The sequence below is a fragment of the Epinephelus lanceolatus genome, chromosome 11 (assembly GCF_041903045.1).
Source record: "Epinephelus lanceolatus isolate andai-2023 chromosome 11, ASM4190304v1, whole genome shotgun sequence".
Taxonomy (NCBI): Eukaryota; Metazoa; Chordata; class Actinopteri; order Perciformes; family Serranidae; genus Epinephelus; species Epinephelus lanceolatus.
The window spans coordinates 6101574-6126294 of NC_135744.1; the positions used below are offsets into that span (position 1 = coordinate 6101574).

At 42.3% G+C, this 24721-nt stretch overlaps 1 protein-coding gene across 2 annotated transcripts; it reads left to right on the plus strand.

Annotated features, from left to right (window-relative positions):
• The first annotated feature begins 1217 nt into the window (after positions 1–1217).
• On the plus strand, positions 1218–9537 carry LOC117264615 (pannexin-3). Of its 2 annotated transcripts, XM_033638719.2 has the most exons (6): positions 1218–1333; positions 1642–1834; positions 6523–6665; positions 7018–7232; positions 7623–8374; positions 8812–9537. In XM_033638719.2, exons 2-6 carry the CDS (start codon positions 1651–1653, stop codon positions 8868–8870), a joined length of 1353 nt encoding a protein of 450 aa, XP_033494610.2. In that variant the 5' UTR covers positions 1218–1333; positions 1642–1650; the 3' UTR covers positions 8871–9537. The 2 variants fall into 2 exon arrangements, with proteins under 2 accessions (XP_033494610.2, XP_033494600.2); XM_033638709.2 differs by having other exon boundaries at positions 7623–9537.
• The last annotated feature ends 15184 nt before the right edge of the window (positions 9538–24721 follow it).

The following is a 24721-nucleotide window of genomic DNA, read 5'->3' on the forward strand; positions in this document are numbered from 1 at the left end:
TAAACTTCTAGCGTCAGACACTGATGAAGAAAAAAAGCCGTCCTCTCATGTCGGCATGATATGTGGCCAATCGCCATTATTGTTTAACAGCGCCCTGTGGTGTCAGGGGGAAACACAGTGGGACAACAATGTAAGTTAAAGAGACAGAAGGCTGAGTAGGGCAGGTGAGAGGGGTGGGGGATGGGTCAAACAACCACCAGCTTTCACCTGGGAGGCCAGTGTTCGCCTACCGGAAGATTATAAAGCCAAACCCTGATCTTGTTCCGAAACCCAACCTTGTGCTTTTGTTGCCTGAACCCAAAGTCATGTGTGTGTTGGCTAAATGTAACTACATGTTTGCTGTTGAAGGAAAAAAACGGTAATTTTCGGCGTTGTACTGGCATAGTGTGTTTTTTTTATTTTGGAGACTTTATGCAAACTGTACACTTCCTGTGAAAACAGAAGTGAATTTTGAAAACAGATAATGCATGTAACAGCCTGAAGTTGACACGGCGTCCCAGAACATCAACAACCAACATACCCAGGTTACCTTGCACATTGTAACTCGACATGTCAACGGTCAGAGTGAGAATGTGTTGGCATTTCAACAAATAACCATTGTTGCTCTTTTTCTGATGAAAACGATTCTAATTGTAAATGTAATCCAACACACTATTTGTAACACTCAACCGCACTCTACAAATCTGATCTTAAAATATAAAACAGATAAATATAGTACAAATCCACTGCAGCATCCAAATGTTGTTTCATTTGTGTTTTGCATGTTTTCCAGTTCAAAAACACCACAATGGAGTTCTATCTACCCATAGATGTCCTGTCAGATCTGTTCAAATACATTTTTCACACAGTTTTTCTCTCTCACACATGTAAGCTACTGCACCAAACAGAAACATAAGCATCCCTGTTGTACAGTACAGTTTCTGATCCAGCAGTCACTCAGAGGGTGAAGTGCAGTAAAAATAGTCTCAGAATGACAGAGGCTGAAAAAGCCACTGGCGATGGTTCACTTGTTTGAAGTGGGACACAGCCACCGTGCTTCACAGTGTGGACAGACTGGAGAAACATACACACACACAACTGCATTGCCCAGCACTGAGTACTGGAGGTCTGCTGCAGTCGGTGCCATCTGGGCGCCTACATGCTCCCAGATGTCCTCTCTGTAATTAGAGCCAGACCCGGCTCGGCCTGGTCCAGCCCAGATCCAACCTCTCATTTACTGAGGCCCTCCCTGAATACTTAAGAAGCCTTCCAACAAGTGCAGGCCTTTAGAGGAACTCTTTGGCGCTACACATATTTTCTAATAGTATCACCAAAGAAAGCTGGAAGACTTAAGGTAAGTTAACTTTACCTTTCATCATATGTTAAGGACATTTCCTTGAAATACTGTTAATTGCTTTACTAATTAAATTTCCCCCAAATCGGTAAAGCAATCCACTCCTTTAGGAGTTGTCTTTCATTACTGTAGATTTAAAGGTATTTCTTTAGTGTGGAATGACAGAGAGGACAAGGTAGAGAAAGTCAAGCAATGGCATGTGACAAAGGTCATGAGTCTGATGTACCTACAGAACTGAGAGCACATGATATCTTAGTTTGCTACTTGACAGTGTCAAAAAAATAAACCTTTTTCTTATCACCGGGTAGGAGTTCAAAATGTCCATCGCCCAGGCGGCGGCTAAGGCCATGCTATCTGATGCCCTGCTGCAGGGAAGCTCCGGGATAAACCGGATCAGCCACCTAGAGCTGGAGCTTCCTCTGGACAAGGTCATTAAGTTTGTGTCTGTCGGCCTTCCGCTAATGCTGGTGTGTATGGCCTTCGCCCGCGAGATCTCCCTGGGTGAGCAACTCTCTGTCCTTTTTTTAAAACTATGATAGGACATTTCCTGTGTTTTAATTACTGTCATGTAGTGTCCTCCATTAAATAATTGTGTCCTTGAACTACTTATTATTTACTCACTTGGCTGCATTTGGTTGAACTTGCAATAAGGAGGAATGTCATACATACTAATGTAAAGTTATCATTCCTGTAGCCCATTTTATTTATTGCAAAATTAACATAAAGGTTGAGACAGAAATGTATTTTTTCATGGCTTGAGGAAGTGACCCAAATTTGTTATTATTTCTGCATCAAAAGTCCTGAACTATGACAAGTGAGCACATCTGTGCTCTCTCCCAGCAGGCTTTTATTTTTGCACGCAGAAATCTCATCTCTTACAATGCCTACTTGAGGAAACTAAATATTAAGAGCTGTAACAATGAGAGCTGTAATCACACGGCACTTTCTTTAACAAAATTAGGGTGCTGGAAAGAAAGGAGGAGAAAACACTTAAACAACATCTACCATAAAAGGTAGCCATTTACTGCTCACTCAATTAAGACCTCCTCAGCAACACAAAATAAAAACTGCCTCCAACTCTCATCAGTTTATTGACTGTTCTGCTGTTTCTTTTACTGCCTGGAGTGTTTTAGACCAGAGAAAAAAAAAACATTTTGAAAAATAGGGGTGTTTTTTCACATGAAACAACCTGTCTGTCCACGATCATTCAAAGAACACAAAAAAGGCACAGCTGACAATCCAAACTATACGTGGCAAGTCTGTAGCACAAGTCTCTTGCAGAGGAGGCTGACTCCCTTGACTTTGAACTAAACGTTGTCTCTCCAGAGCTGGTCTGCAATCAGTGTGATGCTCCTGATGCTAATTGCCATGGGGGATGATTGAGAGCAGCGTTCACTAACGCTGGCACGCTGTAATTACAAGGCGAAGTTCTTCTATGGCAGCTCCCCCCTATTTGAGTCAAATGAGAGGATATGTTGATTAACTAGAAGGGGGTGGGGGTTGGGGGGTAGAACATGTTGTGGTGGCGGGGTACGCGGCTCAACTGATGGATCTTGGCTGCCTATCTGCTGGGTTGTCAGTTTCACAACAGTGCTTGATTGCGCTGCTGTCTGGAGTCTGGTTTACTTGCACCTGGACTCTCAGCCAAGAATTCTTGTACAAAGCACAAATGTGGGGATGATCTGCCAATGTTAATTGGGGAGTGGGAGCGGGAGATAGGAGCAGTGGCAGAAATTTAAGTTCCTTTGCTTTGCCAAATGACTCACAGGGGTGGGGAGCTGAGGGGAAGAATATTTTACAAATTTCATGAGCAGGCATGTGCTGTCGTTTTTTATTTAGGGGGACTTTTGAACGCATGCGCCCACACATGAACTCACAAAGTGAAGAAGAAATTCCCACAGTAAACTGCATGAGAACATAAAGTGGTGTCACTTAGTATTATAACTGCAGCACTCACCATAACTTAAACCTGAAGTACTGATGTAGCTCCCATCAGTAAAGTGCTTAGAAAAGTATATGATTAAACTCTTCAGAAGCCCCCCAAAGCATAAAAACATTTAGTAACACTATGTTCTTTTGGCTTAGTTGGTGGTCTACAAACTGGTATTAATTACATTAAAAATTAGTTTTCGCTGATCTGTTTAGTATTGACATGTCTGCACAATTGACCCTTTGCTAAGTCCCGCCCCTCAAATGCAGACTGGCCAATTTTCGTGTAGCATCGGCCAGCTCCGACAAGGGTCCAACAACAGCACAGCTGTGCTCCACAGACACTCATGCACTCGTTTCAGATTTCCTTCATTTTCAGGCTGGTTTTGTGGATTTCGAGCTAAACGTGTCTGTGGCACCTTCAGTAATAATACTCATTACTGGGAAATGTTGAGAGGAGATATATGTTTCTTCCCCTTTCCAAAACCAAAAGCAAACCCTGAAAAGTGTAGGGTTAGCTGGCTAGTTAGCTACTGAAGGTATACCCAACTGAATGTATACACACGTTTGCTTTTAAAAGTGAAGTGAATAAAAGCCTACCCTTCTTTACAGGAACCAGTGAAGGGAAACAGGGAAACTCTGCCGATATTCAACCAGCTGCTTGGCATTGCAGTATGTGCCGATGAACGCTGTATGGCTTCCTCTTAACTGCCCCACCCGTCTGCTGGCGGAGGTCTGCCGGCAAAGGTTCGCACTACAGCTCCAGCAGGGGTGAAGCCAAATACGTTCATCTACACACAATGCGTTGTCACACAGCTTTATATATCTTCTGTCTTGATCAGAATAATGTAGGGGCTCACTTTTAGGCTTTAGCTTCTATCGTTGTCTTTTTAACCTGTTCTTGCTTGGATATATCATTATGAAACATATTGTAGATTCTCGATCTGCTTCTCTCTGAAATCACTTTTTTTCTGACCTGATCTGATAATATGTCCTCAGGGAGTGCAGTTAGCGACAGTGTGGGATCCATGTTAACTACAACTATCACAAAGGGGCAGGGCTTAGCCAAGGGTCAATTGGAAATAAATAATACTAATTGCTCCATCATGATGCCTTCAGGGGTTTGTGAAGTGGCAGCTTTGAGGGCAGAGGCCTAAAAAAAAAAGCTTGTAACTATGTGGCTGCAACTAATGGATGGTGATACTGCTCAATCATCTGGGTCTCACTCCAAAGTCATAGAATACCGGCGCTTAGGCAGTGACTTCAGGCGTCAGACACTGACAAAAAAGCTGTCCTTTCACATCGGCATGATGCACGGCCGGTTGCCATTATTGTGTAATGCCGCCCAGGGGCATCAGGGGTAAATGCGGTCAGACAACAACGTAAGTTAAAGAGGCAAAAAGCCTGAGCAGGGTGGGTGGGAGTGGTGGTGGATGGGTCCAACAACCACCAACTGTCACCTGGGAGCCTGGTGTTCCCTTCCCCTTACAACCTTAGACCATGATGTCTAAGGAAAAACCGTTAATTCTTGGTGTTATGGTATTGTAGTGCGTTTATTTTTGAATTAGTGTATGCAACCTGTACACTTCCTGTAAAAATGGAAGTGTATTTTGAAAACAGACAATGCATGTAACAGACTGAAGCTGGCACGGCCTCCCAGGATGTCAGTAACCAATGCACCCAGGGTACCTTGCATGTCATATGTTGAAGTGGAAAGTCCACAACCAAACTTTAAAATATGACCAGGTAGGAGTGAGAATGTGTTGGCTCACAACTTCTACCATATTTCCTCACCATTAGCCTCACCATGTTGGCCTCTGATAAAGTCCACTTTTAATTCAGAATAGGGTTTCAATACATGTCCTTACAAACTGTCCCAAAACCTCACATAAATTTAGATTGCATTGTTTCGAAAAAATGTTTATAGTGACCAATAAATATTATTTTCATCTCAAATCAAATGCAACATGTTCATTTCTTCGAAACATTTTGGCTAATTTCCATATATTGTTCAATATGAACAAGTGACATCTGAAGAAGGTTATGGCAAATGTAGCTGTACCATACTGCTTTCACCGTCAGTATGCTAAATATGTTAAAATATGTTAAAAATCAACATGGAGCACTAACCAACAGAGACGATATACATTTAGTTCAGCATTGTTCTCAAAATACGAGTTATAACCTTTACTTTGTGTAAATACCCAGGCCACTTCTAAAATGAATTTATTCCATCATAACCTTCATTCATTCATTCATCTTCTAACCGCTTCATCCTCTTGAGGGTCGCGGGGGGGCTGGAGCCTATCTACATCGGGCGAGAGGCGGGGTACACCCTGGACAGGTCGCCAGACTATCGCAGGGCTGACACATAGAGACAAACAACCATTCACACCTACAATTTAGAGTTATCAATTAACCTGTCTTTGGACTGTGGGAGGAAGCCGGAGTGCCCGGAGAGAACCCACGCTGACACGGGGAGAACATGCAAACTCCACACAGAAGGGCTCCCACACCCGGGATCGAACCGGCAACCCTCTTGCTGTGAGGCGACAGTGCTAACCACCATACCACCGTGCCGCCCCATCAAATTTTTATATTTTAGGTGTCACTATCAATATGTTAAAATGTGGCTGATTAATTACACACTCACATATGCCTGTAGTATAATTGGATCATGTAATGGTTGCCTATAACAAGGTGGACTGGCAGGAGAAATCACATCCTGACAGTAAATTAGTGGCAGTATGTTTCTACTTACAGAGCGCTGGGCAGATGCAGTGTTGTAAAAAATAGAAGCTCCATGTTTCTCTTCTAAGGCTCTGAATTAGGGGGGCACACCCTTGGTGTGCTCTCTGTTTAAGGGTGGAGCACCCATGGGAAATGACAGATGGGTGCAGAGCATGGATTCAAGTGGTTGGACTACATGTGGTTATATCAAGGTGGACTAAATATAAGGTGGAGGCGGCCAAGTTTGGAATAGAGTCAGCCAGGGTTTTAAATGCCAGGTTGCCATTTGGAAACATATGATTTCTCCAGTGAAATGCTGTACCACTGAAAAGAAAAGGGCACACAGAAGTGCACGCGTACGTGTCTGGTAATGGACCTCCAGTACTGTGTGTGTGTGTGTGTGTGTGTGTGTGTGTTGGGTGGGGGGTTATTATGTAATTAAAGACTGCTTACAGGCAAATTGATAAAGCAGAAGATTATTCCCCATTTTAACAGATAATGTTACAAATCAACATTGGTTTATTCTGCAGGGCCTCAGATCAGCTGTTTCCCTCCCAGCAATTTCACCATCAAGCAGGCCAGCTATGTAGACACATACTGCTGGGACTCTCTCATGCATCATGAGTTTGACAGCGATGGGAACTTTGAGGAGCGCTCGCTCTGGGTACACAAAGTAAGTTGAGAGATTCTGAGCAACCTTACTTGACTTGTTATTTTGGCTGGCAAAGTTAAACTGCTGAAACCCTTTTTTCCCCCTCACTGTAACTTCCAAAACTTCAGTTGAAAATGTCAGTGTACCATTTTATAACAAAGCAGTATCTGTTTTGTTGCTAAAACCATATCCAAAGTACCATTTGCAGTACAGTTGACATTTAAGGCCCAGGAAATTAGTTCTAATTCAGGACTATTTGTAATACTAGATGGTGAAGCCATTGTTTATGTGACTCATCTACTTGTTTCAACTATTTCCTTCCACTCCATCTGTCTATCCTCTCTGTCATCCTTTTCTCTTGTTGTCTATGCAGATGTTCCCTTACTCTCTTCTGGCCATGGCAGTGTTGATGTACCTGCCGGCTCTGATCTGGCGCCAGCTCGTCATGCCCTCTCTGGGATCGGACCTGCTCTTCATAATTGATGAACTGGACAAGTCGTACAACCGCTCGATCCGACTGGCCCAGAGCATTCTGGATATGCGCCAGAACACTAAGAATCCCCTCACATTTCAGGCAGAACTGCAAAGGTAAGATACCAGCTGTTGGCTTGTAGCATAAATTATCATAATTCTTTATGTCCATGTTTTCAGTAACCTTATGAGTGTTGAAACTAGAATCTGCCTTCATTAATGAAATTTTAATGATTCCTGTAGAAAACGTGGGTCATTGCAGCAGCTAATAAAGATGATCTACTGGTAATGTTTTCCTCACCCTCAGCAACTACCTTAGACATACCTTGTGCAAGGGACTAAACTGTTTTAGTGGAGGACTGTTGTGGGTGGTGTTGTGGGCAGCTCCTAGACACCAAAAGTATAAGACTGTGTTTTGGTTGGGACCCTCCCAGCTGGAAATGTGTGTAGCTGTATGAACATGAAGGAGAGCATGGCGCTAATTTTCTTCTCCTTGACCAATTGCAGGGCCAAGAAGAAGCGGTACTTTGAGTACCCTCTACTGGAGAGATACATGCAGTGCAAACAAAACTCCTATTTCCTAGTCAGCATGCTTTTCTTGCGGGGCTTCCTCCTCCTGACCTTCATGGCAGCTGCTTGTCTCTACCTGGCCTACTTCCACCTCTCTGCCTTCCTGCAGGATGAGTTCAGCTGCTTTGTCCGCACGGGTATGCTGCGTGATCAGAACTGGGTCCCTGAATTGGTTCAGTGTAAAATGATTGGCCAGTTGGTTTTTCAGGTGATAAGTGTGGCCAATGGTGCCATCTACGTCCTGTTGGCTCCTATTGTCCTCTTCAGTCTGATTCGGCTCTTTGTTTGGGACACCACATTCATCTCCGTCTACGAGGTCCTCCCAGCCCTCGACCTCATCAACCGCCGTAGACTAGGCTGCCCATTGAATGACCTAAACGTCCTCCTGCTCTTTTTGCGTGCCAACGTAGCTCACCTGATGTCTTATGGGAAAGTGAGAGCACTGTGCTCACTTGCGCCACCACAGGTGGGCAACAGCACCGCAGGACAGGGCCTGAGCACAATGCTGACCCAAGAGGAGATAGAAGAGCGAGAAGAGGCTGCGATGGAGCTGGCAGAGGAGGTGGAGGAGGCCAAGGAGGAGGGGAAACTCAACTTAGTGGATATCATGACTATTCTGGGAGCGGCACAGGGAAGAGTGGTAAACTGCAGCGAGAAGAGGCCTCTGGTGGAGGAGAATATGAGTCTCGGTACCGTAACACTTATCTATACACTCAAACGCATTCTGCTAGTTGCTATTTTCGTCTACATTATTTGGGATGTACAGAAAATTATTAAGTGACCTCCAGACTACACATACAGGCTCCAAAAATAAATATCAAGTGCTTGTAATATAAGGTAGCATAAACAGTTCCCACTGAACAGACAGAATTCAGAATAAGGTCATATCCCTGTGAACCTGAGCAAGCAGTTTGAGAAACATTTTCAACTGTAGGCAAATTCAAATAAATTCAAGAAAACATTGTTTAGTATTTTTTCACTTTTACTGTCTGTAATCGCTTTTGCTCTTTCAGCCAGACTCAACTGCCTATATTTCTAAAAGAGTCTTTTAAAAGTACTGGCTAATGTAGAAGAGATAGATTTGTGGTACTTCCTAGCCCTAACTGCCCTCTCTGTCTCTTCACAGAGCCTAACCACCAGGGGTACCATGAGTTGAAGGAGACTGCACCATTTAGTCATTACTAGGCCTCCTATGGACTGAATCAATGTGATAACAATGGGGGGGTCGGGACACGCTCTACAGTAGATTTTCAAGAGTACTGTACCCACAAAGACTGTGGACATCAATCAAGGGTTTCTGCAGTCTGAGGACAAAAAAAACCTCTTTTAGAATTACAGGGCAAATTGTTCTGGCTAGAAATGTCAATGATTTGGATTTGTCAGTGTGTACATCTATAGCTGCCACAGATGTTCTTTCTTTCCCTCACTTTGGTCACGTTTTTTTTAGGAGTCAGTAATGGCTAGAAGTCAAAGGTGAGCATGCAAGTGAAAGTGGCTGTTGTATTTATGGTGCGAGAACACTAAGCATGAGCAAGTATGACTATAAAGTACTTGTCAACATGATTTGGTTATATCGCACATTTGTGAGAAATAGGAGTAGTGAGAGTAAACGTATGTATGTCCATTGAGCGGCAGAAAGACATTTTCAGTGGCAACTACGGATTTCATTGTGAGAAATATTTTGTTCATGAATTTATTAAGAGGTAAGATATAAAACATTGTTGTACTCACTTTTTCTTTTGCTTCCTTCTATTGTTATTTACTTCATGAGCAAATGAAATGAGATGTATCTTTCTGTGAATTAACGAAGTGTATTCTATGTAATTCTAAATAAATGAAGCTTGTATAATCACTGGTGTTCCCTATATCATTATCCCAAATAACCCATGATTACACTTGTCCACATTTCTAAAGTTGTATGTTTCTGACAGACAATCCTCCAGTATAATAATACATCAGAAAATCAAGCTGAACTTTCCACTTAAGGACAGCAGAGAGCCACTCGTCTTTTAGTGCTTCTGTTTTTAGTACATGCACTTCCAGAGCTGGGGGGACTAAAGTTTCTTTAACAAAAGGTAGACATAGAATAAACAAAATACTGTACTCTCATTAGGGTCATAGTTAATGATGTCAGCCAGTTGATGTTTATTTACTAGATGGATTAAACACTACATTTAGTTGTCACTAGCATCACAGTATTTACAAGCATTAAATTATGTTTTATTCAAAATTACTAATTGTTTATCATTACATTCATTAGAATGAGGTATGAGTTTTGAGGGGAAAAGGATGTTCACATTTCTACATTTCAACACAGCTATTAATTGACTTAGAGTTGGTTCTGGTCAAAGTGCTTCTAAATTTTGTTTAACTCTTAATCAAACAGATGATACAGCAAGCAACCAATACATGGTAAACATGTGGCATCCACTGTTAGCTGTGGTCTCCAGAGTGACCAAACACCATCTGAGGAGAGGTGCAGCTGGACACAAATTAGAGACCTACTGACTTTCCTGCATGAACCAGCCAGCCTTGGCAATGTAAAGATAAATAGATTAACTTTACTGTCTGTCTCAGCAGTGACAGAAATTCTCCTTTGACAAGGCTAAAGAGTACACAGGATTCACATTCAAAACACATAAAAAAAAGGGACTGTTAAGAGGACTGTTCAAACAGCAACTGAAAATAGCAGGTTAAAGTACAGTGTCTGTTTTAGATTGTTCAGGGTGGTTATTGCAGAGGGAATGGAAAGGATTTCTTGTGGATGTGTAACACTGTTCTGGTCTACCGGCCTTATGAACAGTGCTCCAGATTCGTTTACCTATACTCAATAGAGTAAAACTGCTGTTTTGTATGCTTCCTATGTGTATTGAGTGCTGTCTACTTTATTAAAGAATGAAGACTCAAACTGTGTGTTTCTCACTTATGGTGTACCTTTTAATATGTCGTGAATACTTTTAATCTCTTTATGAATACTTACTTACAAGGAATACCTTTAACCCTCCGGTCCCCCTCGGACGAAAAACTTCCTTTTCAGCCATTTTTCAGTTTTCATTTTTTGATAATGTTGGCTGTGTTTGTGCATATAGCATGATATTTGATATTTTTTAAGCCGCTCCTAAATCAGGCCTAAAATACACAAATGATAACCTTTTACGACACCTTGCCCTCTTGGACTAAAAACTTCCCCATTGAAACCCATTTTTTTGATTCCCCTGCAATTTACATAAAAAAACAAAAACATGTTTTTTTATATCTCTGGCAGTCAGGTTAGTTAGAGAGACCAAAGAATTGTAAAAAAAAAAAAAGAAAGAAAAAAAAAAAAAAGAAATACCAGATGAAGCCATTTTCCATTTTGGGGCCCTGTTGTCTTTTCAATGCAATTCCTGGTTTTGCCACTTGAGACACTATAGGCCCCTAACAGGGAGGGCAAATGCAGAGTAGATCAAAAAGTGGTCTTGCTGTGCTCATAAGGATGTGACAGTGTGGTCTGTATCAAAATATTGCAATATTAGTTTGTGTGTGTGTGTGTGTGTGTGTGCGTGTGTGTGTGTGTGTGTACATGGACTCAAAATACACAATATCAAATCCCTATGTGAAACTATAGCTAAACGTAAAACCATAAATACCATATTTTTTCATCACATCCTCATGGCAACTTAGAAAGATGAATTTGATGATATTAGTCATGCATCCCAGAGTTAGGGGATCAAAATAGAAGTTTTTACTAAAATCCAGCTGAATCATTAATTTTCTCCTGCTTCCCCAGCAGAGCAAACACACACCAAATAATAAGCAGGAAAATTGCATGTATTTTATCCTATTTTTTCCATTATTGAGGTTTACAAGCCATTGCTGCAGAATTTTTTTTTAAATAAATGCTATGTTAGTGTTCATATGGATGTCTGGGGGTTGTGGCTGTGTAGCTACTAAAAAAAATATTGTGTTTCTGTGTATGTGTGTGCATGTGCATGTGTGTAATTCTGGAGCTAAAAATTGCAAATTATGAGCTGCAGGTTGCTGCAAGGTTACATTACTGTTCTCTCACTCTCTCTCTCTCTCTCACACACACACACACACACATATGCATCCACTTTTACTCATCCACACACTCACACACACACGCAGACACGTGCACACGCATCCTTTCAAACTCAACAAAAAATAATTTATTACACACTCATATGTGCAGTGCATTTTTGTAAAGATTTCAGTAGGTATGTGAGGTTTTGTGATATTTTAGAGGTGTGTGTGTGTGTGCGTGTGTGTGTGTGTGTGTGTGTGGCTGTCTGTGCATGCATCTTTTAAGGAGTGTCTTTTTTACATTTGCGCTGTACTTCAGAGACAGATAACTTACTGAAGTCCTGATAGAAAAGTAAATTTACACACTTACACAGTGCAATACACACCTACAATCATGCGATCCGTTTACTGTGCTTCAAAGGTGCCGCTACGGACTAAACAAAAATAAAACTGACTTTATTTGGTTGAGAGCATCAGTGTGTTTATTAGTGTTGGGCACGACCATTCTTTAGATGTTACTCAATCACTAGAATCAGTTCACTAAAAAGATTTGTTCAAAAGATTCGTTCACCGAAGCGTTCAGTGCTTGGCGCGAGGAGCCTGTGACTCCGACTCACTGAACTAATACACGGCTGAACGATCCATGTTTCAGTTCCGGGAGTGATATTGTGTTCTTCCATTCATATATGTGTTGCCATAATCTGACATGTATAAGCTGTCATTCATTTCATTTCATTTATTGCTGCAATTCTCATCTTTTAATTCTATTCATAATTTTGTTGACATTTGTATATTTGCTCTACCACAATTTTTTCAGCCATTAATCACTCACCTATATTTCGTTCTATTGATACTTGTTTTATACAGTACTTGTTACATGATGTGTTGTACTGTACATGTGTTGTTGCTGTGGGAAAGTAAAAGTTATTTCACTCCGAGGTAACTAAACTAAAGTGCCTAATAGAAATTAACGAACTCCCGTTTACTTACTGTGTAGTCCGTTCAGTGAACCTACTGCGGATCACTGAGTCACTTAACATGCACACTTTTGCACAGTTACCTCGTAATGAGAGGATCTGACAGTCTCAGCCACGTGTTTTCTCAAACTGCGGGTTTTACACTACTTGTTACATGCTGTGTTAAACTGTACGTGAGCTGCTGCTTGCTGTGGCAAATTAGCAAAGTTAAAAAAAAGTTATTTCTCTCTGGGATCAATAAAGTGCCTATTACACTTGAACACACCACACCCCCACTCTCAGTAGCTGCTGCTCTGCACTGACTGGTGAGTCTCACTCTTCTCACTGCTGCCAGCCTAATGTTTTAAGTTTGTTTATCTGGAAACTAAACCTCTTAAAACAACGGAGAGGTGTGTGTATATGTTTATGTGGCTTGACTGCTGGCTACATTAGCAGTTAGCTTGGAGAAAACAGTCCCCATGAAAGTATATCCCTGAGAGGAAATGATTTGAATCACTCAGGGAGAGTGTCATTCACCCAGTGATTCGTCAGGCGGGTAGGCGGTCCCTCCCTCCCTGCAGCCTGGTTGTCTCCGCCTCGCGAGTGATTCATCATTCACATGGACTGAATCGGCAGTTCCAGTCCCGACCTGTATGCTTGCTGCTGAGAGCTCAACTGAACTGAGAAAGGAACGAATCGGTTCAGGAAGTGATTCAGTTCAGTACATTCACTTAAAAGATCCGTTCTTTTGAACGACACGTTCGTGACCGACACAACACTAGTGTTTATGCACCTGGCGTCAGAGCAAAAGTTATAAATACATGTAGCTCGGCTGACTCATCATTGCATTCATGGAGAAAAAATACACACCGCGAGAAGCTTTGGATTTTGTCCTGGAGAGTGGTGCGGAGAATATGGAGACCTCCAACCGAAGGCAAAGAGCATGGATACCAAGAGGTGAAGCTCCGTTGAATTTTTGCCAACAGCCACTAGGGGTGCTGCGTTAGCGCTGCTGCCATTTTGGACTGTTGAGCTTGGACTGTTGTGCCCAGACAACATACAAGATGTCAAGGAGAGAGAAGAAAAAAAGTAAAACAGTGGAACGCCCCGCACCTGGCCTTCTACCGTTTCCCGAAGGATCCTGACAGGTAAGAACTCCTGAGGTGTAAGTTTTGGAGTGTTTTAATATCAATTTAATATGCCAGTTTTGGAGGGAAGGTAACACACATTATATATGTATGTATATATATATATATATATATATATATATATATATATGTATACATACACACACACACACACATACATATCTATATATATACATATATATATGGCCTCTTGGACCATTTATATCAGAACTGATTACTGCTTTAGCATTAAAATATATCATATTAAAATAGCCTATATATTATTATTATTATCATTATTATTACTGTCTCCTTACTGTACAAACTGTAAATAAATCTTTATTCCTGACTATGTGACGTCGCCATTAATGTGTTTCTAGTTAAAATATTATTGTTTTTTTTTTTGTTTTGTTTTTTTTAATTTTTTGGTAGATTGGCTTATGGGTTGATTTTGAAGGAGTAATTAAGTTAATGTTCTCCTAAGTGGATGTAATATGTAGAGATGCCATCTAGGCCATTTTCCTTCGTTTTGTTTTTTTTTAAAGTCTATATTTTGCTTTACAAAAACGTGAAAAAGCAGCTGTGACCAAGCTATCACGAGGTGAGTAGCATTGTAAGCATAATTAATAGCGATATACTTAAGTTTGTCTGTGTGTTTTTGTATGCAAGCGGGTCTGCTGCGGTCTGCTGACAGTCCAAAATGGCGGCGGTAGGACAAAACCATGGGCGAGTCTGTTGCTATGGGGCGTTCTATTGAGCTTCGCCTCTTGGTATCCATGCTCTTTGTTGAAGGTACCGAATGTGTCCGGGCTGCCAGATTTGTCCGGGGTCCCACTACTTTTGATGACGCGACATACTATCATTGGCTGAGTGGTGCGTAGACGAATGGCATTGGCTGAATGGCTGCATTTGAATGAGAGAGAAACAGCGTTATGCGAGAGGGGAAACAGCATTAGTGGCAGGATGGCGAACGAGTCAAAAAGGATGGAGAAGGATCGGGAAAATTTTGATTTCTATGTTGAATTGAGACACTATATTGAAAATAACATGTACCACCAACTTACCATCAACTCCGAGAAAGCAGAGAGCAGAAAAAGGGTGATTGGGAGGGAGTCGAAGCACTATCTGATGAAAGGTAAGTGAGGTAGCTTCTTGGAAAGCTATCTGGTAAAGGGAACGCTAACGTGGCTGTGTGAGGTGTATATGGGTAAAGAATATTAAATTAGCTTCCAAATTTAGCTTTCTGGAAAGCTAACATGGCTGTGTGAGGTGTATGTGGGTAAAGAATATTGAATTAGCTTCCAAATTTAGCTTTCTGGAAAGCTAACGTGGCTGTGTGAGGTGTATATGGGTAAAGAATATTAAATTAGCTTCCAAATTTAGCTTTCTGGAAAGTTAACATGGCTGTGTGAGGTGTATGTGGGTAAAGAATATTGAATTAGCTTCCAAATTTAGCTTTCTGGAAAGCTAACGTGGCTGTGTGAGGTGTATATGGGTAAAGAATATTAAATTAGCTTCCAAATTTAGCTCTCTGGAAAGCTAACGTGGCTGTGTGAGGTGTGGTTCATGAATGAATGCATTTTTATTTTTATGTCAGACACCAAAAACGTCAGTGTACAGTACTTACAGAAGTAAGTGATATATTTCTTTTTTTGCTAAATGCACCTACTTACTGCACCTTTAATCGGAGGCTACACAATTTACACCAGAAATCAAATATAATCACATATGTTGTTTTTGTTCGTTAAATTATTCCCAGATGAGAGTGCGGAGGAGACCGGAGAGGAGAGCGGGGAGGAGGCAGTGCCGTCAAGTCGCCCTGCATCTGCCGGCGGGTGGACAGCTAAGAGTGGGCTGCAGTAGTCTCCCACTCACGGGGAGACAGCTCCATATGTCCCAGCAGCCAGGGGAGTGACGGAGGGGATTACCTGCTACGCCGCGGCGAGAATAACTGACATCGCCTCCACTTTGGATCTGTTTTTTACAGAGGAAATAATGGACATCATCATGAGGATGACCAATGTCCAGGGACGGCGCCCCGGAGACAAGCTAGCTCCGATCCGGCGGATCTGGGGGAAATGGGTCGAGCGCCTCCCCATGCTGTTCAACTGGCGAGTGGACGTCTGCGTGGACGAGCAGTTGGTGGGGTTCCGAGGCCGCTGCTCATTCAGACGGGAACTGCCCATTGGTCCGACAGCCCATTGGTCCGACAGCCCATTGTTCCGACCATATTAAACCCATTGTTCCGAAGTCCCGTTGTTCCGAAATCATCATGATGCCCTTTGGTTAAGGTCTGGTTAGGTTTAGGCACAAAAACCACTTGGTTAGGGTTAGGGAAAAGATCACGGTGTGGGTTAAAATGAAAAAGAAAGTGGCAAAAACATAAGCCCTGATCCTGCTTCGCCTCAAGCCTTTCCCAGCTGACCCAGAGCTGGTCGCGGCGCACCATCAAGGCAGAAATACGCCTGCCGGGAGCCGTTGAGCACCGCGGACCGTCGGACTAATGGGATGTCGGACCCATGGGCTGTCGGACCAATGACATGGACCCGTTCAGACAATATATCCCCTCAAAACCTGTAAAATACGGCATCAAAATCTGGATCACCGCCGACGTAGGCACCTCCTATGCATGGCGGTGTCAAGTTTACACCGGGAAACCAGCTGGCGGGGCTCGGGAGCTTCAGCAGGGCAAAAGGGTGGTCCTGGAGATGACCGAGGGGCTCCGGGGCCACAGCGTTACAACGGACAGTTTTTTCACCTCCTATGCCCTGGTGGAGGAGCTGCCAAGGAGGAAGTTGGCCCTTGTTGGGACAATTAGGCGGAACAAGCAGGAGCTGCCTCCAGTTCTTCTTCGCCAGCGCTTTCACGTCAAACACCACGGCGGTGAGCTACATCCCCAAGCGGGGAAAAAATGTCCTCCTGGTGAGTACCAGACACCGGGAGCCAGCGGTCAACGACGGGCCGAAGAGGAAGCCAGTTGTAATCATGGATTACAACTGCTGCCGAGGAGGTGTGGACAATTTGGACAAGGTATGTGAGATTATGCTTCAATTACTCACACTTTAGTTATTATAACAGAATTTATGTGCTTTATTATTTTTTTATTATTATTATTCAGTGGCTATTTCTTGTAGCCTACTTGTAAGGGGGCACCACACAGAAATGAGGCGCTAGAAACGCGACGCCAGTAAAACCGTTGTTTTCCTATGATACGGCACGTCTGACCGGCGTTCAAGCGTCTTTTTATATGGGCATTTTTCCGGCCTCTTTTTAGACGCGCGTTTTCGCTTCTTTTTAGACGTGTGTTTTTAGATACACGTAGACGCTGAAAAGCTAAAATATTTTCAACTTTTTGAGCGTCAGGCGCCAGTAGCACCATTCGTCACTGTCGTCATTGGCCCAGGCAGCTAATCAAATCCTCCTTCCTGTATTGTTGTGGCAGTAACGGCAGTTTGGTCAGTTATGGCAGTTACGGCAGTTACCAGCGACAGACAACACAATGCAATCCGAAGACGAGAAATTTATCCTGAAATTATACAACACACGCACACCTCAGTACTTGAACAAACACAGGAGGAGACACGCGTGGAGCTGTGTGAGCAGCTCAGCAAATTTGTCTGGTGAGTACAATGTAATTGATGACGACGATAATATGCTAGCATCATAGCAGCTAGTTAACTTTCAGACAGTGGGATTTGTGAGAGGGCTGGTGACCTTATTTCGTAGTTCACAGTTTTTGTGCTGCATTTTTATGTATGAAAAGTGCTATATAAACAAAGTTGGATTTGATTTGATAGCTCGTGAGTTTCATGTAAGCTTCTGTCTATACTGTCTTTGAGGGAAACACTAGATTCAAGGGGAGACGTAGGGAGATGACAGGAGGTGTGTGTGTGTGTGTTGCGCACACACCCCTGCTCCACAGGCGCTTCTTGCTGGGTTTTTTTTGTCTCGCACGCATTGAATCAGCGCTTCAAGCATCTTTGACACATTTCTGTGTGATCGCCCCCTAAGAGCTAAAGAGCAAATTGTATTTGTTTGTGCTGGGGAATACAAATATTGTATTATAGGCTAATATAAAATAATAATAATAATAATAATAATTTAATATGATGATGATGGTAATAATAATAATAATAATCTTTGTTTTCCATCTTGCAGGCTGTCGGCACCTACAGTGTGAGGAGAACGAGCAAACACTGGCCACTGACGTTCTACACCATGCTAGATATCTCCTGCTGCAATGGATTCGTGCTGTGGAGCTGTGTGGATCCTTCCTGGGAAAACTAAAAGAGCTACAGGTGGAGGCTTTTCCTGGAGTAGCTGGGAAAAAGCCTGGTGGCTCCACAAATAAATCGAAGGTCCCATGCACCCCCCACCACAGCTGCAGCTGCATTGGTGCAGAAGAGGCAGACAGACAGCACCTCCGCGGCTCAGCCTGCAGCAGCAACCCCAAGCACCTCCACGGCTCAGTCAGCAGTCCAGCCTGCAGCTAAACAGCTCCGCAGGATATGCCAGCTCTGCCCAACAAGGAAGAAAGTGCAAAATACCTGCATGAAGTGCCAGAGCTACATGTGCAAGTCACAAATGGCTCTCATTTGCACATCCTGTGCAAATATTTGAAAAAAAGAAACAGATTTGAGCTGTTGCTCCTGTTAGTCTGTTGTTGTTTGATGGACTGAACGTTTACAACTGTTTTTTACAACTTTTACTGTACTGTCTGGATACTCTTGTTGATATCCATTGCTGTTCCATGGCCTTGAAAGGCCCTATATACACTGAACAAAAATATAAACGCAACATTTTTGTTTTTGCTCCCATTTTTCATGAGCTGAACTCAAAGATCTAAAACATTTTCTATATACACAAAAGACCATTTCCTTCAAATATTGTTCACAAATCTGCCTATATCTGTGTTAGTGAGCACTTCTCCTTTGCCGAGATAATCCATCCCACCTCACAGGTGTGGCATATCAAGATGCTGATTAGACAGCATGATTATTGCACAGGTGTGCCTTAGGCTGGCCACAATAAAAGGCCACTCTGAAATGTTCAGTTTTGCTTTATCGGGGGGGTCTGGGGGGGTCAGAAAACCAGTCAGTATCAACACATCTCCTTCGCATAGAGCTGATCAGGTTGTTGATTGTGGCCTGTGGAATGTTGGTCCACTCCTCTTCAATGGCTGTGCGAAGTTGCTGGATATTGGCAGGAACTGGAACACGCTGTCGTATACGCCGATCCAGAGCATCCCAAACATACTCAATGGGTGACATGTCCGGTGAGTATGCTGGCCATGCAAGAACTGGGATGTTTTCAGCTTCCAGGAATTGTGTACAGATCCTTGCAACATGGGGCCGTGCATTATCATGCTGCAACATGAGGTGATGGTCGTGGATGAATGGCACAACAATGGGCCTCAGGATCTCGTCACAGTATCTCTGTGCATTCAAAATGCCATCAATAAAATGCACCTGTGTTCGTTGTCCATAACATACGCCTGCCCATACCATAACCCCACCGCCACCATGGGCCACTTGATCCACAACGTTGACATCAGCAAACCGCTCACCCACACGACGTCACACAAGCTGTCTGCCATCTGCCCTGAACAGTGAAAACCGGGATTCATCCGTGAAGAGAACACCTCTCCAACGTGCCAGACGCCGAATGTGAGCAAAAACAAAAGTGTTGCGTTTATATTTTTGTTCAATGTAATTTAATAATTAATATTATCATTATTATTACTATTATTATTGCTGTTGTTATTATCTGTTCTGCACTTTGATAAAAATATTGTAGCGTTGCGGGGTAGCTAGGAGGGTAGAGGAAGGACAAGGAGGAGGCGATGTTGCAGTTTGCTAGCTCAACAGAGCCCCGATTTATTCCCTTGCCATAGCAACAGCTAACCCGAGGTTGAGGTATCCCCGGAAAAACAACAAACAGGCTCTCTAACTCTCTGAACTCCTGCTCCTTAAAAACTGTCCCACCAACTGGTCCGGCAGCCTGCTGCTCTCTCCAACCCCCTCTGTCGTGAACTGTCGTAAATACCCCAACATTCCCTACCCCTCCCCAGAACAACTTATCAGCAAATACCCCTACGGTGGACACCTCCCTCAACAGAAATAATGTAATCAACACACATAATAACAGTCACTATATACCCAGCGTTACAATATTTTTGTTCAACATGCACTGATTATTGCTTTATTCCTGGGCAAAAAGTGATTGATTTTATTTGAAGCTGCGCAAACATAATAATGCATCAAAATAAATGTTGTTACTATTCATTCACATATCCCAGACTGTGATAATTTGAAAAAAAAAATCCATCCAGCATTTAGTTTATGGAAATTAATTAATAATTCTTTTTTTTTTTTTTTTTTCATAAAAGTAACAGTGAGCCTATGTAAAGAAAATGGCATGTAAAGGGTTAAAAATCCTCAAAATGAATGAATATTTGGCATGTATAACCTGGGCAGGAGTTGGTTAAATGATTTAAGCTAAAAAAAAGTAGAAAAAAATATTAATTTATAATATCTTTATGGTTATTTTTCAGCAAGGATGAAAAACATCCCGAAGGAGACAGTTGTCGGCTTTTATTTCAAATTGAAACTGCACAAAAAATAATAATGCATCAAAATTGGCGTTGTCACTATTCATTCACATATCCCAGACTGTGATTAAATTAAAGTACCAGTGACTTTATGTAAAGAAAATGGCATATAAAGGGTAAAAAAAGTAGAAAAAAATATTAATATTTATTTTTTTATGGTTGTTTTTCAACAAGGACGAAAAACGTCCCGAAGGGGACAGGTGTGATTTTTTTTAAGGGGGACCGGAGGGTTAAACTCACTTTAAGTACCTTTAAATTCACTCTGGAGTACCCTTAAATTAATTAGAAATAAACCCTGTACCTTTTAAATCTCGGAATAATGCAAATTAATGACCAGGAACCAATGTTACAGTTTTAAAATATCAAAAGGAAAAGATTTATTATACCTAAATCAAACCACAGTTAACCTAAAATTACTCCATAACATAGCAAATGTGCATTAAAGGCACTGTGAACCACCTTCAACTTAAGTTACTCCAAAATACAGCATTTAACATTACACATAAAATATTTGTGGGATCACACTTAAAGAAAATAAAATGCCAGCAAAAGTACTTTATTTAACCCCCATTGCAGGCCTGATCGATGACGGTGTGTGCTGAGCCACCAGTAAGAGGATGGTGTGCAAGATTAACTGGTGGCTGAATTAACTGGTGATAGAGACAGATGTGGTGTGGGCATGGCCTGTGTTGACCTGTTGTGCTTTCCCTTGCAACCAACCAGGAAATACGTCACAATCGCTGTTTGCTGGACATCAGTTATGTTCCCAACAAAACCATGTGGAAATACAAACCATCACCATTACGAAAAATGAACAAAACTACCAACACCTGAGTGGAACTGCTAAAAGTCATGTCCCTGCTATCTTTTCCACTGATGCCATCTACAGTCACACTAAGAGCACAGTCACCAGCCAGTCACACTAGTAAACCCTGAATAATAATAAAACACTAAAACATGATTGCAAATTGAGGCACACTGTAGCAAAAATGCTATACAACGCAAGAGTGTCACAACATACTCGGATACTCTTCAATCTTGCATCATTTCCATTGAGACTAGTGCTGCACGATTTAATAAAAATGTGCGATTGCAATTTTGGTGGACAATATCACGATTTGCGATTGCAATTATATATAATAAATAAATGGTAACACTTCTTGCTTGATTCAGTGTTTCCCCTACATTACATTAGGGGGGCACTGGCCTGACCTGACATGGTCATTTACACACTGTCCATAACAATAACTATCAACAGACTGCTGTTACGCACAGTCAAACGCGGCTCTCGCACAGCAGTGTACACACAGTGGAGCGGAGCCTGTGTTGCGTTCAGGCGTTGTCACATAAATGACAATGTCCAGCATGTGAATAGGTTGTTGCACAACACAGCATGTCATGTGGGCCAAAACCAAGCAAAATTGCTCAATTTTTCGTTTATTACATAGTTTGTTATGGAGTCCATGATTTCCTTGTGTCTCTTTGAGGTCTTGTCGTATGGCGTGACACTTACAAATGTATGCGTAACTGTGCTTTGTTGTTGTTTTATGACGCTCTGGCAGCTTTCAGTTGTCTTTTTGTCTGCAATGTTACTCGGCTTGGCTTTCTCTCGCATGCATTCTTCTGACTTTTCTCTGTGCTGTCTCAAGTGCTGATATAGATTGGTCATGTTGCCGCGGGACGTGGCAACTTTAACTTTGCACGTTTTACACAGCACGTCTTTCTGGTCAACGTCACCGTACCTGAATCCAAAGTAGCGGCATATAATAGGGTTTGGGTTATTTTTCGCCACCAATTTAGCCTGTTCATGGTCGTGCTCATGCTCTTCTTCAGCGTCTATGTTGGTCACTGCTGCACGCCGGGTGATCACCTGACCATACGCGCTGCACACAACAGGATAGCTCGTGGGCGTAATGTCAACCAACTCCACACACTACAGGAGAGGTAGTCACGTTCACAGGCACACATGTTAACATTTATTTACATTAAATCGCAAATCGCAGCCTTTTATGAGGTTATGTAATCGCACAGCCTGACATTGTGATTGCAACTGCGATTAGATTAATCGTGCAGCACTAACTGAGACCCACTGAAATAAACTATTAAAAACGCCACCTGTGGTGTAAACAAATTGGACAATTTTCATGTTACCAACACAGTGGCCAAATTCAAGTCAAACTATGCAATGTAAGCACTGTGTCACATAGTAGCCAAACTCACCCATCACCATAAAAGAAACGAAGACAACAATGATCATTAGGAATCATCTTTATTGGCCAAGTATGTATACACATTCAAGGCATTTGACAAATGCTGTGTACAGAATAGAGCAATATAATAAATCTGTACAGTAATCCAAATGACAAAATAATACATAAGAGGGACAGATGCAGGGCCAGCAGTAATGACAAAAGCTACAATAACATTAATTTCAGGAATATTAGAAAAACAGTAATTGTGGTAGTAATACTGGTCCCCTGCCAGACCAGGCCTATGTCAGCCCAAGTAAGGGCTGTTCCAAGTCAAACCTGAGACTGCCCTAACTACAAGCCCCATCAAAAAGGAAAGTCTTTAGTCTAGTCTTAAATAGTGATGGACATGCAGCAAACAGACCAGATTGTTGCAGTGTTGATTTATGTGGAGCAAGCAGTGCAAAACCAGTCCTGTTCGGTGGAGGGCTGTCGAACACATTGCGAATAAAACCACAGAGAGCAGGTGGTGCACTCCATCTAAAAGGAAAAGGAGAAAAGAGACCTCAGAAACTATCCAAACATTTTGTCAGGTAAACATTCAACCAGAGGAGGATGTACAATCAAACAGTTAAGACTCAATGAGAAATCATGATATTGCTTAGAATTGTATGGCAATGTCTGTCAGATACTGGATTTAAATCTTAGCTGTGGTCGTCTGTGTTCTCATGTTCCCTCAGCTGCTCCAGTGTCCGCTGAAGTGCAAGACATGCAGGTAAAGTGAATTAAACTATACTTTAAAAGTAGCTGTGTGACTGTGAGTGTTCACCCACTGACCGTGAGGTAACCCATCCAAGGTGCATCCAAGGCATCCAGCCGAACGCTGGCCAGGACATAAATGAATCCTCTTACCCACACGTTTATCTCAGCCCCGGAGCTGTCCTCCCCACAAGCCCGACACAGCTGGGATAGGTCATCTACAACAACACAGGCATACATATAGTCAAATTGCCATAACAGACACAACCAACAAGTAAACCTGGAAGAGTCCTCTGTACCTTTATTTGCCAGCAGAGATTTAGCCATGTCCACTCGTAACATGGCCACACCCTCCTGGTCCACTGGGTATTGCACCTGTAGTGCCAGCAGAATCTGCTCTGCAAGCTAAAAGTCTGTTGAGTATAATTTGAATGCCTTTCTTTAATGACAAGCACAGACATAATTGAGTCATTACCTTGCACACGAACATGCCACATGACGTTGTGTCCTGCTGTCTTGGATGGGCCACTGTAGAGCATGCCCATCTCCCAATAGCAGGACACTTTTGGCGCACCAGTGCCCTACACAGAGAACCCAGATTGACCACAGTCAGGTTATTGTAACATAAGCCCAGGTAAGAGGATTTTAAACCACTTGAATCATGTTAAAGGCCCTCAAAAGGACAAGCTTATGCCAGTCTAGTGAAACAGTAGCCATAAGGGAAATGATGTAATTCGCCTGTTGCTCCCTCAAGGTTATCCAAACTGCATGAATACATACATACGTCTAATGCACAAATTACAGCTGATTCACCTTGTTACATGATTGTTACATGATGTTAACTTGTTACAAGTTACCAAATTTGTAAAAGAAATTAAGGATACAATTAGTCACCTCATCTGCTGTTTTGCTCTTTAGTGGGTATACCTCTGCCCATTTGGTGAAATAATCAACCATGACACATATGTACTGATTGCCACCATCTGTTACACTGTGTTTACCCACCAAGTCCATCCCAACCAGCTCAAGAGGCTCTTTTACCTGGGGAGGAAGAAACAATCATAAGCATTGCAATAGCCTGCTTCACCACTGATGTGTTCGAAAGCTTTGGCTTCATGCCATATTTCATTTACCTCTATTGGGAGTGTACTCCCGCTTTTCCTTAATGTTAGCTCTCCTGGCCTGGCACTGGGGACACTGAGCAATCTAAACAGACACACATTGTGAAATTGGGACAAATGTTTGTTAATATAACTATGTTAATATGTTTTTAATTGACATTGTTGGCCATTGCACATACACATACAGTATCACAATTTAAGGAGTGCACACATAACTACACCTTATACTCCTCTGTGCTCTACTTTTGAAC